This window comes from Bombus fervidus, chromosome 18 (assembly GCF_041682495.2).
Source record: "Bombus fervidus isolate BK054 chromosome 18, iyBomFerv1, whole genome shotgun sequence".
NCBI classification, from domain to species: domain Eukaryota; kingdom Metazoa; phylum Arthropoda; class Insecta; order Hymenoptera; family Apidae; genus Bombus; species Bombus fervidus.
The window spans coordinates 5,043,970-5,062,366 of record NC_091534.1 but is presented as its reverse complement, the minus strand read 5'-3'; the positions used below and the strand labels follow the sequence as shown (position 1 = coordinate 5,062,366).

The following is an 18,397-nucleotide window of genomic DNA, read 5'->3' as shown; positions in this document are numbered from 1 at the left end:
CATCAGCACTATTGAATTCTCTAAATGATGATGTTACACCATTTTGCATTGCTGCTATGAAAAATGATAAAAATTTATTTTTTAGATTAATAGAATTAGGATTTAATGTTTCAAAAAGTAGTAAGATATTGCATTTTGTTTAAAATTAATACGATAACGATACATAATATTGTTGGCAGAGTTTTTATCCATGTTTATCATTAATTTTCAAATAGATGACTATGCTTACAGTGCATGATGAAGCAGTCAATAGTACCAGAAATAAAAAATTTGGCAAAATATTTTAACACAGAAGATTATTGGAATGATAACTCTGATCACATTCTTAAAGCAAATGAACCAGATAACAAGGACTGTTTAAGTCTTTCCAAATTAGTAAATAAAAATAATAGTAATAAGTCTCCTTTAAATGTTCATAACATACCGATAGTTACATTCGATACTACAATGTGCAATAATGTCAACTGTAACAACAATGTCATAAAAGATTCAAAAGAACTTTTAAAACCTTGTGCATTAAGTTTAGAGACAAATCACGCAGAAATCTGAACAAACTGTTACCTACTTCTCCAAATATATATTTTACACAAACTAAACGTAATGAGGAAATTAATTTGAATATAAAAGATGAAACAAAAGATAAACAATTATTCGTAAATGCAGATGAAGATGAAGTGATGCTAACTTGTTCAAAAAGTAGAAAGAACGTAAGCTTTGCAGAGGTATATTAGTTATTACTCTATATTATATACTAACTAAATATGATATTTTAATTTAACTGTATTGAACGAAGATTTAATTGAAATTTGTATAAAAAATGAAGCTGACAGAAAAGCTATATTAGATGTGATAAACAGATCATAAAAAATCAGCGACACAAAGAGAATTTATTACCTTTTATTAATTATATCTAGTTCTAATTATATATTATTATCTTATTTGTTATATACTAAAGCTGATTTATTGTATAAATTTAAAAATATAATATGTTATGTTATAGCATATTAGTATTATTTCTTATACTAACTTAGTACACTTAAGAACACATATGATACATTTCTATTTTTGCTTATAAAGATACATTTACATACATTTACATACGAAACTTTTTTTTTTGTTTTTTTTCTTTTTTTTTTAATTATTTGTTTGGATTTTACAATTTGTCCAGAAGGACACTTGGTAAAATATTATATCTTAGTGAATAAAAAAATAAAAATAAAAATATAGCATGTGGGTGGCTACCCCCATCGGGGTACCATCGTCGTGTTTGCTAGGTTATATCCTTTGTGAGGTCTGTTGGGTGTTTCCTTTTTAGTCTTCTTTCTATGTTTGATGTGTTGACCGTTGCCGCTGACAGTCGGTTCGGGTACTTTTCTATTCTTTCTCTGTACCTTCTTGCGAATCTGTTAATCTCCTCCTTGACCGTTGGTATTCCCAGGTCTTTCCGAATGTCATCGTTTCTAACGTACCATGGGGCGTTTACTATCGTTCTAAGAATTTTAGCTTGTATTGTCCCAATTTTGCTTATATGGCTCATTGCTGCTGTTCCCCATAGCGGGAATTTACATACGAAATGGCTGTAAAATTGTTGTATTCCTGATGTGTGATAATACTTTATTAATAAGTACACTTTTTTTGCTTTAGGATCATGCGGAATTGAACGCAAATTTAGACAATCACTCGATTCACTATTTTTCATTTGACCTAACTGATTTATTTTTGCCATTATCAACGCAATATTGTTTTGATCCAATTTAATAAATTATAGAATAATTATATGTAACTTGAACTTAATCATACAGAATTTAGAATCATAAATATGTGTATACTGGATAAAAATGAGCTGCTACCTATATCAGATTTAGCTTTTGATAGTTTCTCCTTTTGCGTCAAATGTTTTTGTCTCTGATCTTTTTCTTCTGGTAGCTATTTTTAAACAGAGAAGATTATAAGCGAAGCATAAGCAATGAAAGTATAATAAAAGAAAAAGTAAGCTATGATTTTTATGATTTGAAATATATATGTATAATACAGTTTCATTTTACTAACAATAAGGGGAATAAAACAAGGAACAATTAGTTAGATTACTAAAAAAAAAAAAAAAAGTTAACTTTATTAACATTATTGTTTCTATTTGCATATTATAACACATTTTAATTTGATAACAACTATAAAATATGTTCATATTAGAGATATGAACATGCTAATTTATATATGTACATAATTATATATATAGATGTGCATGTATTATGGCAAATATATGTGAGTTAGGGCTTTAATTTCTGTTTTGCAAATTATGCATCGTGCAAAAGCACGCGAGCAATACCAGCATGTTACTAAATGTCCACAGGGTAGGAATATAATTGTTCCATCTCGTTCCGTGCAAACTTTACACGATCGAGTATCTTTCAATTTTTTATTTTTTTGCTCCAGAGCAGCTAAAATAGTAAACAGTATATTTAAATATAATATATAATAAAATTTATTATACGTGTACAGTTTTCACACAAATTAAAGAATTTGTGATTTTATTTTTATTACTTACCAAATTTCTCAACGAGAGTCATCTCGTTAGTTTCCTCTTCACTATCGGATCTCGTATCGTCATCAACTATTGGTTCCTGAAATAAATGTAATGTACATAAGTATATATTGGAATTATTAATTATACATATGGTTCATGGTGTAAGTTTCTTTTCTTTCTACTTACTTCTTCATAATTTTCGTAGATGTTTTGCTGTCTTAGATCATTAACAAACTGGTGGCCACGAACTGTTATCAAGTAACAACAGCTTGAAGACCAAATTGCATGTCTATCCCATGGATTTTCTCCTGGACTCCAACTTACTACACCAAGTCCACAATGATAACAGATAGACATACGATCTCTTTCGTTATAGTAAAAGCCTGCATCGGCTAATAGTTCTTTATTCATAGATGTATCAGTAAATGTTGAGAATGAATTTAATCGGGATTGGTAAGTAATATAATCCAAATGTTTTGGTTTCTTAACTTTTTTTAGTCCCAAACGGCTAAGATCATATGCCGTCGGGTCTTCTGCATCTGTTACAAATCGATGGTCATTAAAATCAAAGGACTGCGAATATTCTAAACCGTAACGACATAATATATTTCCATTTCTTCGTTCTGTCGGTTGAATTTCATCAGGGTGTGTACCAATTGGCACATTACCGCAATCTTCATTGCGGACAAATCTGCACTCTGGAGACCATATCTCGTGAACTTGCATGGGAGTACGACCCTCTAACCAGTGACTTACCACCACTCGACACACAAAACATTTGACTCTATCCATTTTGCCTGTACAATAGAATCCTGCTGCTGCAAGACTGGCAGGGTCAACGAGAGGTACAAGCCAGTTTCGAAAACTCCAAAGTCTTGCTGCTTCAAAACGAAAATCACCATGATGTTTTCGAATGCCACGCGACGTCGATGGAACCGACGACACTGGATTAATCATTGGTTCCGGCATCCGGTACCGGTGTCGGTACCGGTGCCAACGATTGGTATATGCCGGTATCGGTATCTGAATCACATCAGACGAAATTGAATCGTCTGACGATTCTTCGTGTTCTGGAGATTCTTCGTATTGTGGTAGCACAGGTTGGATGTTAGATATATGCAACATCTTGTCCTTATTGTCACTTGTAGAGTTTTCACACCTATTTAAAGGGGAAAAAAAAACCGAAAAAGAAAGAAATTAAAATACCTAGTAATTGTAACAAGCCGATATTATCGAAGTAATCTCAGTTCCGTGTGTTTTAGCGCAAAAGTTAAAAATTGTCTTTGAAGAATTACAGCGATTTTAATTGATATTTGAAGCGTTTGAAGGATCCCGAAACTTTCTGTACAATCTACATAAATTCTTTCGCTACGATATTTTGACTTACAAATGGTAAAACGTTTTTAGTTAATTTATTTTCGAGAAATATTATACGTGTACAGTTGATCAAACAGAAATATATTACAGACAAAACTTACGAATATGAGATGTTTAGGTATCGCTACAACAGCTCACCAACTCTTCAAATGGAATCTTCACAAAGATTTAATATCCTGTACTTGTATATTTTATATTGTTAAATTTACTAAAACTGCACTATCGTACGAATCAATCACACAAACTATTCCACTCTTACAGTAATACCGAACTTTGAATCCAAAAACTTTGAATCCTTGCTGCTAGTACGTGCCTATTTTATATTACTATCCCTACCACATTACTCCTTCATCCCACCATAAGGCACTGTGCCGAGTGCGCAAGTTGTCGACCAATCAAATTTCACTGATGCTCCACCCCTTACCGTACCGCTCCTTATGTACCGTCCTGTATTATCATTACCTGTATATAAAATAATAAAATTATTTTTACAAATAAGTACACAATTTTTTCAATATGTGAAACATCAGGCTTTCTGCAGGAAAATTTAACCGTTTCTAACGTTTTATAAATTAATTTTCAGATAAAGTTCTCTCGCGATGCGAATAATAAGACGCCGTAGCATTATCTTATATTATATTTTATCTATCAAAGCACATCACTTGTCACTTTTCGCAAATGTTCCTTACGTTTGCCAACGATATACCATATATTTAGTTTGCCAGTAAAATTGTTAATTGCGTATGCACTAGATGATAATAAAAACGAAGATTGAAGCTATTACTTAAAGCAATACACTTTGCATGAAAAGCAATTAAATCTTGAAAAATATTGAAAGAAACGTTGTCGTTTGTCAAATGCGAAAAAAAGTATCGACAAAGTAAAACCATTAAAATTGTCGATGCCTCTGATTTGTTACTAACAATCCTGAAATTGCTAAAACGAGTGATCATACTCATTATTCAATGTCTCATATTTAATGTTTATATTCGTGTTCAATGTAGCGACGTATCTATCTTCTTTTGTTTTTTCTTTAATTTTCTTTATTTTTCTCTAGCATTTTGCATTTTATGAGTCTTAGGCAGCAAAGATTCTTAGGGCCACAAGTGAACGTTCTAAATTTTCCATTTTTGTTGTATCTTGCTGTACGTTTCTATTTATTAAGAAAATAGCAAGTAGAATTTCAAAAGAAAAATCTTTCTATTTATAACGGTATTATAATAACGGGTGCGTTTCTTATTGGCTTTATCTCTCCTGAGAAAATTCACCTATTATTCTAAACATTCTATGTTTGTATGAAACCTTCAATAGCCTAAATGAGTTTTTCTTCAATGCAATCGAGTATGACGGGTGACAGGTATACGGGCTGATAGAACAAAGGCCGCCTGCTAATCTACGGGATATTAGTTAACTTGATTCTAAGATTTACAGCGGCTCCTCAGACTACCTCGACATACGATGTTTATGATGCATCAACCTCTGGGCGACCACCCTTATTTGGATAACTACGGGGCCGTTAGGGTGTTTATTGTCAAGTATCGGTACTTTCAAGTATCGGCCGATTCATTAAAGGCAATTTCACGTCTGTGTTAGGTGAAACGTTCATCCCGCCGTCACGTCCGTCACGTTTGTTTTTATCTGCGTATCCAATGTCTCGTAAATGGCTGTGCAATGTGGTCAAATACACAGCATACAAAACTAATTAATCTGTATGAATCAATTAAATATCAAAAGCAAAACCAATGTAATAACAGCTTTAAACAGCATCTGAAAAACGATAACATCCAAGGAAACAACTTGCGATTGAAAGAGTCGTATATCGAAAAATTCAAAGGTTTATTATTAATTGATATAAAAGGATTACTCTGAACATTTTTCAATGATTTTCTATGCAACAATAATATAATATTTCTATATAATAACTTTCTTTGTTAATGTTGTACATTATTTGACATTCTTTACTGTGAATTACCCATCGAAAGCTTTTCTATATTTGCTTATCAAACAAATTTAAATGGACTTGTGTTGCAACTGTCTACCCTATTCTATAAATTATTTCAGGAAATGTAAGTATAACAGCTGTTTCTTCCATATTTATGTAAAAATGTATTGGATAAGTTTTCAAGTAACCCATACTCTGTGACGCCATCATTTTTTTTTTTTTAACAAAATTTCAGCTGATTATAATGATGTTTTTATAAATTAAAAATTTAACAAAATTTACAGCTATTGCTTAGAAAATGTTTATTTTTGGATTTACTACCACTGCATATTTTTTCACGATATTGTACATTAACAGAATCTTTTTGTCTTTTCCTACAGTCCCCCAGATCTAGCAACATGCAGATCTTCGTTAAGACCTTAAGAGGGAAAACTATTACTCTTGAAGTTGAAGCTTCTGGCAGAATAGAGAATGTGAAAGCTAAGATCCAAGAAAAAGAAGATATTATTATTACCATCAATGCTAGCAATTCGCAATAGAAACATATACAAATAACTAGGATATTTTAATTTAACTGTACTGTCTGCAAAGATTACAGTCCATTCGGTCACAAGATTTAAATATTAAAGTATAGACAGAGAAGATCTTGATACTTGTGTTGAATATGTGCTTGAATTTAATCCATTGCGCCAACAAAATGTTCCTCCAACTATGAACGATGAAAATGTATTGAGGGAAAATACACCAACGATATGTATGTATGTATGTATGTATAAAATTTTATTATAAATTAATATTGTAAATTTATTTTAGGTTGACTTTGATTTGTTTATGACTTATAACTAATGAAGATTTAATTGAAATTGGTATAAAAAATGAAGCTGACAGAAAAGCTATATTACAAGTGGTAAATAGATCATAAAAAATCAGCGACACAAAAGGAATTTATAACCTTTTATTAGTTATATCTAACTATATGTTATTATTTTATTTGTTATATACTAAAGCTGATTTAATGTATAAATTTAAAAATATAATATGTTATGTTATAGCACATTAGTATTATTTCTTATACTAACATAGTACACTTAAAAACACATATGGTACATTTCTATTTTTACTTATAAAGATACATTTACATACATTTACATATTGCCTGTACAATTGCTGTATTCTTGATGTGCGATAATACTTTATTATTAAGTACACTTTCTTTTTTTTGCTTTAGGATCATGCGGAATTGAACGCACATTTAGACAATCACTCGATTCACTATTCTTCATTTGATCTAACTGATATATTTTAGCAATTGTTTCCGCAACATTGTTTTGATCCTATTTAATAAATTATAGAATAATTATATGTAATTTTAACATAATCATACAGAATTTAGAAACATAAATATGTGTATACTGGATAAAAATGAGCTGCTACCTATATCAGATTTAGCTTTTGATAGTTTCTCCTTTTGCGTCAAATGTTTTTGCCTTTGATCTTTTTCTTCTGGTAGCTATTTTTAAACAGAGAAGATTATAAGCGAAGCATAAGCAATGAAAGTATAATAAAAGAAAAAGTAAGCTATGATTTTTATGATTTGAAATATATATGTATAATACAGTTTCATTTTACTAACAATAAGGGGAATAAAACAAGGAACAATTAGTTAGATTACTAAAAAAAAAAAAAAAAAGTTAACTTTATTAACATTATTGTTTCTATTTGCATATTATAACACATTTTAATTTGATAACAACTATAAAATATATTCATATTAGAGATATGAACATGCTAATTTATATATGTACATAATTATATATATATGGATGTGCATGGATTAAGCAAAAACGACACGAACTACAGCATTGACTTCTTTTCGGCAAACTATACATCGATCGAAATTTGAAGAGCAGAAATTACATGTTGCCAGATGTCCACAAGGTAGGAATGCATTTGTCGCTTCTCGTTCCGTGCAAACTATACACGATCGAGCATCCTGTAATTCTTGATTTTCTTTCTCCAGAGCAGCTAAAATAGTAAACGGTATATTTAAATATAATATATAATACAAATTTATTATACGTATACGGATTTCATACAAATTAAAGAATGTATGATCTATCTGTGTTTTTATTTTTATTACTTACCAATTTTCTCAACGAGAGTCATCTCGTTTGTTTCATTTACACTGTCGGATCCCTCATGATTCTCATCTGTAGTTTCTGTTGCTTCCTGTAATAAATATAATGTACATAAGTATATATTGGAATTATTAATTATACATATGATTCATGGTGTAAGTTTCTTTTCTTTCTACTTACTTGAATAGAATTTGAATAGAGATCTTGGCCTGTTACATTATTAATGTATTCACAGCCCCGTGCTTCGATTATATAACAACATGCAGGAGATGAAATTGCATGTCGAACCCATGGATCTTCTCCTGGATTCCAATTTTCTATACCAATGCTACAATGATGACAGATGGCCATATCATTTCTTCCGTCGTAGTAAAAGCCTGCATCGGCTAATTGTTCTCTACTCATATGTGTATTAGGAAATGTTGCGAATGAATCTAATCTGCATTCGTAATTAGCATATTTCAAATTTTTTAGTTTCGTAATACAGTTTGGTCTCAAACGGCTACGTCCTTCGATTGGCACATTACCGCAATCTTCATTGCAGACAAATCTGCACGATGGACAATATATCTCGTGAAGTTGCATGGGAGTACGACCGTTTGACCAGTCACTTATCTCCACTGCACACGCAAAACATTTGACAGTATCCGATATGCCTGTATAAAAGAATCCTTCTGCTGCAAGTGTGGCAGGAGGAATGGAAAAAGATCGAGGCCAGTATAGAAAAGTCGAGCGTCTTGCTGCTTCAAAACGTAGATCATATTGTTCTTGAGTGTGAAAAAACGTCGATGGAACCGACGACATTCGATCAATCGATAGCACCGGAAACGGAAACATTTCTGATATTGACGACGCCGTACTAACGAACCACACAAACTATTCCACTCTTACAGTAATACCGAACTTTGAATCCAAAAACTTTGAATCCTTGCTGCTAGTACGTGCCTATTTTATATTACTATCCCTACCACATTACTCCTTCATCCCACCATAAGGCACTGTGCCGAGTGCGCAAGTTGTCGACCAATCAAATGTCACTGATGCTCCACCCCTTACCGTACCGATCCTTATGTACCGTCCTGTATTATCATTGCCTGTATATAAAATAATAAAATTATTTTTACAAATAAGTACACAATTTTTTCAATATGTGAAACATCAGGCTTTCTGCAGGAAAATTTAACCGTTTCTAACGTTTTATAAATTAATTTTCAGATAAAGTTCTCTCGCGATGCGAATAATAAGACGCCGTAGCATTATCTTATATTATATTTTATCTATCAAAGCACATCACTTGTCACTTTTCGCAAATGTTCCTTACGTTTGCCAACGATATACCATATATTTAGTTTGCCAGTAAAATTGTTAATTGCGTATGCACTAGATGATAATAAAAACGAAGATTGAAGCTATTACTTAAAGCAATACACTTCGCATGAAAAGCAATTAAATCTTGAAAAATATTGAAAGAAACGTTGTCGTTTGTCAAATGCGAAAAAAAGTATCGACAAAGTAAAACCATTAAAATTGTCGATGCCTCTGATTTGTTACTAACAATCCTGAAATTGCTAAAATGAGTGATCATTCTCATTATTGAATGTCTAGCGTTTATATTCGTGTTCAATGTAGCGACGTATCTACGGTATCCGATTTCGCTTGCTTTTTCTTTAATTTTCTTTATTTTTCTCTAGCATTTTGCATTTCATGCGTCTTAGGCAACAAAGATTCTTAGGGCCACAAGTGAACGTTCTAAATTTTCCATTTTTGTTGTATCTTGCTGTACGTTTCTATTTATTAAGAAAATAGCAAGTAGAATTTCAAAAGGAAAATCTTTCTATTTATAACGGTATTATGATAACGGAGGCGTTTCTTATTGGCTTTATCTCTCCTGAGAAAATTCACCTATTATTCTAAACATTCTATGTTTGTATGAAACCTTCAATAGCCTAAATGAGTTTTTCTTCAATGCAATCGAGTATGACGGGTGACAGGTATACGGGCTGATAGAACAAAGGCCGCCTGCTAATCTACGGGATATTAGTTAACTTGATTCTAAGATTTACAGCGGCTCCTCAGACTACCTCGACATACGATGTTTATGATGCATCAACCTCTGGGCGACCACCCTTATTTGGATAACTACGGGGCCGTTAGGGTGTTTATTGTCAAGTATCGGTACTTTCAAGTATCGGCCGATTCATTAAAGGCAATTTCACGTCTGTGTTAGGTGAAACGTTCATCCCGCCGTCACGTCCGTCACGTTTGTTTTTATCTGCGTATCCAATGTCTCGTAAATGGCTGTGCAATGTGGTCAAATACACAGCATACAAAACTAATTAATCTGTATGAATCAATTAAATATCAAAAGCAAAACCAATGTAATAACAGCTTTAAACAGCATCTGAAAAACGATAACATCCAAGGAAACAACTTGCGATTGAAAGAGTCGTATATCGAAAAATTCAAAGGTTTATTATTAATTGATATAAAAGGATTACTCTGAACATTTTTCAATGATTTTCTATGCAACAATAATATAATATTTCTATATAATAACTTTCTTTGTTAATGTTGTACATTATTTGACATTCTTTACTGTGAATTACCCATCGAAAGCTTTTCTATATTTGCTTATCAAACAAATTTAAATGGACTTGTGTTGCAACTGTCTACCCTATTCTATAAATTATTTCAGGAAATGTAAGTATAACAGCTGTTTCTTCCATATTTATGTAAAAAGGTATTAGACGAGTTTTCAACTAAACTATACTCTGTGACGCCGTCATTCTGTTTTTAGAAAATGATAAAAAATGTTTTTTTAAATTAAAAATTGAAAAAATATACCGATATTGCTTAGAAAATGTTTATTTTAGTTTATTTACTACCACTGCACATTTTTTCACGATATCGTACATTAATATAATCTTTTTGTCTTTTTGTACAGTTTCCCAGATCTAGCAACATGCAGATCTTCGTTAAGACCTTAACAGGGAAAACTATTAATCTTGAAGTTGAAGCTTCTGACACAATAGAGAATGTGAAAGCTAAGATCCAAGAAAAAGAGGGTATTATTATCATCAATGCTAGCAATTGGCAATGGAAATATATACAAAGTAACTAGGATATTTCAATTTAGCTGCATCGTTTGCAGTCCATTCGGCCACAAGATTTAAATATCAATCCTCTGTCCTTTGGTGATGCGTTACTTGATTTTATACTTAAAAGTTTCTGTTTATAATGGAGAATAGATTTTATTTACGACTATTGAATAGAAATTATTAAATATTCTGTGTAACTCACCGTAGTATCAAATGGAGTATCTTTGGATATCTGTAGCCGTTTACCGCAAACTCCAGGTAATTTCATAAGCATATCAGATAAAAAGTGTGTAATTCTAGATTCTTTTTCTCTATGTGGAATAATTTCTAATGGACTAGTTGCTACACACATTCGAGGATATGTAAAAACTTTGGATTTGGAAATTGAAAATTTAATTTCATAAAATAAAATTCCATCTTTATTTTTTGGAAAATAATATCCATACTAAAACGTTATACATATTAATATACATAAATAATATTTGAAGGGAAATTGCAAGATGAATAAACATAGATATTGTCGTTCATACCATATTTTTCCAGTGTCTACGTAATTGGTCACAATCTTTGAAAGCACATTTTGCTGCAAGATCTTTAGATACAGATAATAGTTTGCCTTTTTTTTTTTTTTGCACTACAGAAAATAAAAAAAATTTTATTTTCAACCAAATATACATATATATTGCACTAAATGAAATACCTTACTGTTACCTTGGTAACACATGTACAAATGGAAGATTATAACGAGATAAATCTTTACGGTCTGCTAAAAAATGTGATATAATAGATGGTGAAAGACAGTCTTCAAGTCTTACATATGGAATTTTAAGTATTTCTGCATAAAGTTGCAAATACATTTTCCTTTCTAAAAACTTTTTAATGTTAATATTTCTCACATTATTTTAATATTAGTTATACGAAGAACAAAATTAGATTTTCTATTACCCCCTCCTATAAGTATATCTAATTTTAATGCTCTAGTTGCTTCTATAAAGTTGTAAAAATTTTGTTCCTTCAACAAAGTAATCATCAACTTTATTGCACAAAGGAGCTATCTTAGTTTGTATCGTATACCTAAGACAACTTTTATCAACTTTTGTAGCAACTGATCTTAATCCTTGATACTGACAGAAATAAAAACCAGTTTATCATGGAAATAATATATTTAGAGTCAACAAAGATTTGTATCGTGAATATACGACTAGTTGAAAATTTCTCAAAATTTTGTCCAATCTACCAGTTTCAGAAAATTGTTTATGCGTTATAACAAATATATATCTTTCTGTAGCCATTACTGGTGAAGCAATAACGTCCGATATTAAATGAATAAATAATGTAAAATTCTATTGGTAGTAAAATATAAGGATCATTAAGATCATTAAAATCATTAAGTATAATATTATGGAATACAAAGTTTTTGATTCGCAGAATTTGCCCTTGACTTACCGGCATTTCATTGTTTGCCAATAAAAATGTGATTTTGCCGATGGATCGTGAACTTCAACAAAATCAATTTCGCAAATTGCACAACATAGGTTACTCTTTTCCGGAAATAAAGCGTACAGAACCGACTGTTCTTTTTTTTTATTCATAAGATTACAAGCATCCATTATATATAATTGCTTGCTATTCTTAATTATTTGATGTTCTTGTAGATCCAATTTATACTAACAATTTTTCAAAAACGTATTTTCGAATGAATAGCCAACATTTAAAATTCTAAAAGTTGTAGTAAAATTTTAAATATGACTTTTAAGAAGAAGCTTTATTCTCAATTATGTTAAAATTAAACTTGCATGTGAGACATCTAATCTTTTCATATTTAAAAGAAATTTAAAATCTTGTTAAGTAAAAAGACGACACTTTTTCTATTACCAACAGTTTCGTTTTACTAACAATAAGGGCAATAAAACAGGGAACAATCAGTTAGATTACTAAAAGAAAAGTTAACTTTATTCAGATAAGATAAATAATTCAAATTAATGTTTAATTAAGTAACACTTGAAAAAGTAAAAAATGTATTTGATTAGTTTAATATTATGTTTCTATTTACAAATTACTGTAGAAATAGTACTAAAAGTAAAATATTTTCTCATTTCCTGATACATACATATACACTTAATTTAACCGTACGTAGTGTCACACATTTTAATGTGTGTACGTCATTTTTAAAACATTATAAAGTATATTCATATAAAAGATAGGTATAAACTAATTTATATATGTACATAATTATATATATAGATGTGCATGTATTATGGCAAATATATGTGAGTTAGGGCTTTAATTTCTGTTTTGCAAATTATGCATCGTGCAAAAGCACGCGAGCAATACCAGCATGTTACTAAATGTCCACAGGGTAGGAATATAATTGTTCCATCTCGTTCCGTGCAAACTTTACACGATCGAGTATCCTTCAATTTTTTATTTTTTTGCTCCAGAGCAGCTAAAATAGTAAACAGTATATTTAAATATAATATATAATAAAATTTATTATACGTGTACAGTTTTCACACAAATTAAAGAATTTGTGATTTTATTTTTATTACTTACCAAATTTCTCAGCGAGAGTCATCTCGTTAGTTTCCTCTTCACTATCGGATCTCGTATCGTCATCAACTATTGGTTCCTGAAATAAATGTAATGTACATAAGTATATATTGGAATTATTAATTATACATATGGTTCATGGTGTAAGTTTCTTTTCTTTCTACTTACTTCTTCATAATTTTCGTAGATGTTTTGGTGTGTTAGATCATTAACAAACTGGTGGCCACGAACTGTTATTAAGTAACAACAGCTTGGAGACGAAATTGCATGTCTAGCCCATGGATTTTCTCCTGGACTCCATCTTGCTACACCAAGTCCACAATGATAACAGATAGACATACGATCTCTTTCGTTATAGTAAAAGCCTGCATCGGCTAATAGTTCTTTACTCATAGATGTATCAGTAAATGTTGAGAATGAATTTAATCGGGATTGGTAAGTAATATAATCCAAATTTTGTGGTTTCTTAACTTTTTTTAGTCCCAAACGGCTAAGATCATATGCCGTCGGGTCTTCTGCATCTGTTACAAATCGATGGTCATTAAAATCAAAGGACTGCGAATATTCTAAACCATAACGACATAATATATTTCCATTTCTTCGTTCTGTCGGTTGAATTTCATCAGGGTGTGTACCAATTGGCACATTACCGCAATCTTCATTGCGGACAAACCTGCACTCTGGAGACCATATCTCGTGAACTTGCATGGGAGTACGACCCTCTAACCAGTGACTTACCACCACTCGACACACAAAACATTTGACTCTATCCATTTTGCCTGTATAATAGAATCCTGCTGCTGCAAGACTGGCAGGGTCAACGAGAGGTACAAGCCAGTTTCGAAAACTCCAAAGTCTTGCTGCTTCAAAACGAAAATCACCATGATGTTTTCGAATGCCACGCGACGTCGATGGAACCGACGACACTGGATTAATCATTGGTTCCGGCATCCGGTACCGGTATCGGTACCGGTGCCAACGATTGGTATATGCCGGTATCGGTATCTGAATCACATCAGACGAAATTGAATCGTCTGACGATTCTTCGTGTTCTGGAGATTCTTCGTATTGTGGTAGCACAGGTTGGATGTTAGATATATGCAACATCTTGTCCTTATTGTCACTTGTAGAGTTTTCACACCTATTTAAAGGAAAAAAAAAAAACCGAAAAAGAAAGAAATTAAAATACCTAGTAATTGTAACAAGCCGATATTATCGAAGTAATCTCAGTTCCGTGTGTTTTAGCGCAAAAGTTAAAAATTGTCTTTGAAGAATTACAGCGATTTTAATTGATATTTGAAGCGTTTGAAGGATCCCGAAACTTTCTGTACAATCTACATAAATTCTTTCGCTACGATATTTTGACTTACAAATCGTAAAACGTTTTTAATTAATTTATTTTCGAGAAATATTATACGTGTACAGTTGATCAAACAGAAGTATATTATAGACAAAACTTACGAATATGAGATGTTTAGGTATCGCTACAACAGCTCACCAACTCTTCAAATGGAATCTTGACAAGGATTTAATATCCTGTACTTGTATATTTTTTATTGTTAAATTTACAAAAACTGCACTATCGTACGAACCAATCACACAAACTATTCCACTCTTACAGTAATACCGAACTTTGAATCCTAAAACTTTGAATCCTTGCTGCTAGTACCTGCCTATTTTATATTACTATCCCTACCACATTACTCCTTCATCCCACCATAAGGCACTGTGCCGAGTGCACAAGTTGTCGACCAATCAAATGTCACTGATGCTCCGCCCCTCACCGTACCGCCCCTTATGTACCGTGTTGTATGTACCGTATTGCCTGTATATAAAATAATAAAATTATTTTTACAAATAAGTACACAAGTTTTTCAATATGTGAAACATCAGGCTTTCTGCAGGAAAATTCAACCGTTTCTAACGTTTTATAAATTAATTTTCAGATAAAGTTCTCTCGCGATGCGAATAATAAGACGCCGTAGCATTATCTTATATTATATTTTATCTATCAAAGCACATCACTTGTCACTTTTCGCAAATGTTCCTTACGTTTGCCAACGATATACCATATATTTAGTTTGCCAGTAAAATTGTTAATTGCGTATGCACTAGATGATAATAAAAACGAAGATTGAAGCTATTACTTAAAGCAATACACTTTGCATGAAAAGCAATTAAATCTTGAAAAATATTGAAAGAAACGTTGTCGTTTGTCAAATGCGAAAAAAAGTATCGACAAAGTAAAACCATTAAAATTGTCGATGCCTCTGATTTGTTACTAACAATCCTGAAATTGCTAAAATGAGTGATCATTCTCATTATTGAATGTCTAGTGTTTATATTCGTGTTCAATGTAGCGACGTATCTACGGTATCCGATTTCGCTTGCTTTTTCTTTAATTTTCTTTATTTTTCTCTAGCATTTTGCATTTTATGCGTCTTAGGCACCAAAGATTCTTAGGGCCACAAGTGAACGTTCTAAATTTTCCATTTTTGTTGTATCTTGCTGTACGTTTCTATTTATTAAGAAAATAGCAAGTAGAATTTCAAAAGAAAAATCTTTCTATTTATAACGGCATTATGATAACGGATGCGTTTCTTATTGGCTTTATCTCTCCTGAGAAAATTCACCTATTATTCTAAACATTCTATGTTTGTATGGAACCTTCAATAGCCTAAATGAGTTTTCCTTCAATACAATCGAGTATCGTTTATTGTCAAGTATCGGTATGGTCGATTCATTAAAGGCGAGCTATGCAATTCCACGTCTGCGTTAGGTGGAACGTTCATCCCGTGACCGTGGCTACGTACGGCGACCGGTTGTCTCCTCGAGCCCAACCTCATTCTCTCAAATTTCGAATAACTGTGTTTGGGTTGTTTCGTAATTGCTAAAGCATTCGTGTTTTTCCGAGTGATTCCAACAGGGGGTCCCGTTGTCCTCTCATCTCCGACATATGAATATATATAAGTGCCAAAGACTATATATGATTGCGATATATATATATAGCGGCGGTGTGATCCGAGCGCGGTGGCGGTCGTCTCCCCGAGAGGACAAGGAATTTATCCAAGGGCAGTTAATCTCATTTGAAAATTCATACTGCATACATCGCGAGCCCTGACGAATAAAATCGCTAGTCTAACGAATATGGAAAAATATCGAAAGTCGAGTCGAATTTCTATAAATCATTAACTATATCTATCACGAAACAATTTGTGACCCTTCTGATATTATTTAATTTATTGTTAAAAATACATGCTATATTAACCTGTTAACACAGTGTTAACCACTCCTGTTATCTTAATCGAAACAAAGGGACCGATTATTTCGCAGCGTCGATTATACGAATCGTAGCGAGAATTTACGCCTCTCGCTGACGCGTTTTCCTCCCGATCGCGTTTCTCCGCGAACGGTCGTAACAAACTTGTTTTGTTTCTCTACCACTTTGTTACATCGCCCTTCTATATTTTCACGAGCTTTTGTGACAACAAAAAATAAACACATAACCGACCAGTTCGTTCAGTAGATACACAGACACGCAACGTATCCGAACACTCGTTTGCAGATTTTTTTTTTTTTTTTTCTTGTCGTCATATCAAAGTAATGATGCGCATGTATGTAGCGGTGATTCGCAACAATGATCCACGACGATGATACGCGGTGATACACAACAAACGGATACGCATCTCTGGAAGAAGACATTTTTATAATTTCACAAGTATCATTTTGCAATGAAAATAGACTTATGACCGCAAACGAATTCGGAGAAGAATGTTTCCTGTGGCGGAAACCCAAGTTGAAGCTTTGTATTGAGAAACGGAACTGTAGAGCACTGTGACCATGCGGAAGAAATTTCTTTATTCAGAAATATTAGAAATTAGAACTTCCAATGATTTCTATCCTGTATGATAATGTATTGATGGATGGATTTATTACAATGGATTAAACAAAAAACGATGATTATTCAACGTGAACTTAACGCAATAGTGTGTATTACAACTCTTGACTTTTGACTCTCCGACGGCTAACTGAACATCAACGGCTGCGGTGCCGAAATATATTAATGGCCATTAGGGCTATTGAAGATTTCCGACCCTTTCGGCTTGTCGGAATTTGCGCTTTATCGTCGACATTGTTTGTATGTCGGGACATAAATTACAAGGGATTACACTAAATAGGGCTTTGATTGATCTTGGCAGGAAAAATTTTGCAAAGGGCCAAATCTACGTCGCTCTTCATTTAGCGCCGAACAATATTCTGAATAAACCGCATGACAAACGAGCACTTGCATAAATGCAAAAGTTACGATGATACTTTTCGCAAAGAAACAGCTGAGGTCCATTTCTTATGAACAATATGCAACGAAACGACTTCCAGAAACAATTTCGTAAAAAGGCTGCCCATTTTCATCGGTTCCATCGATTAGTTTGTGGAGAAACGATGAAATACAACGAAAAAGACAGGTATGACAATGATAAATATGCGGAGCATTGGAGAAAAGGATTGGTTTGAAAGGAACGATTTGACTAGTTTGCGTGATTGAAAACGAAATGAAACGAAGAATTCGTTTCAATAGAAAGATTTGACTGGTCAACGTGATTAAAAACAAAACGGATCGACCGTCAACGGGTCGTGTACCATTGCGTGCTTCCTATTCCATTGCTGAATTTTAGATTTTTGAACACGTAGTGGTGTAAACTATCGAGATAATCGATTATCTCGCGAAGCGGCGAAATTTGCCGAAGTTGACCGATGTGCAGCCGACGGT

The 18,397-nt window shown here is 32.5% G+C and overlaps 1 protein-coding gene and 1 long non-coding RNA gene across 2 annotated transcripts; one reads left to right on the top strand and one right to left on the bottom strand.

Annotated features, from left to right (window-relative positions):
* The first annotated feature begins 546 nt into the window (after positions 1-546).
* LOC139996756 (uncharacterized) lies at positions 547-6,897 on the top strand. Its single transcript, XR_011802340.1, has 3 exons — positions 547-707; positions 6,435-6,597; positions 6,657-6,897. It is a non-coding gene; the product is annotated as an uncharacterized lncRNA (long non-coding RNA).
* A 6,727-nt stretch (positions 6,898-13,624) lies between these two features.
* LOC139996425 (baculoviral IAP repeat-containing protein 7-B-like) lies at positions 13,625-15,330 on the bottom strand. The gene is made up of 3 exons (XM_072020797.1): positions 15,326-15,330; positions 13,798-14,770; positions 13,625-13,708 (listed from the first exon to the last, which is right to left on the bottom strand). Exons 1-3 carry the CDS (start codon positions 15,328-15,330, stop codon positions 13,625-13,627), a joined length of 1,062 nt encoding a protein of 353 aa, XP_071876898.1.
* Positions 15,331-18,397: the final 3,067 nt, after the last annotated feature.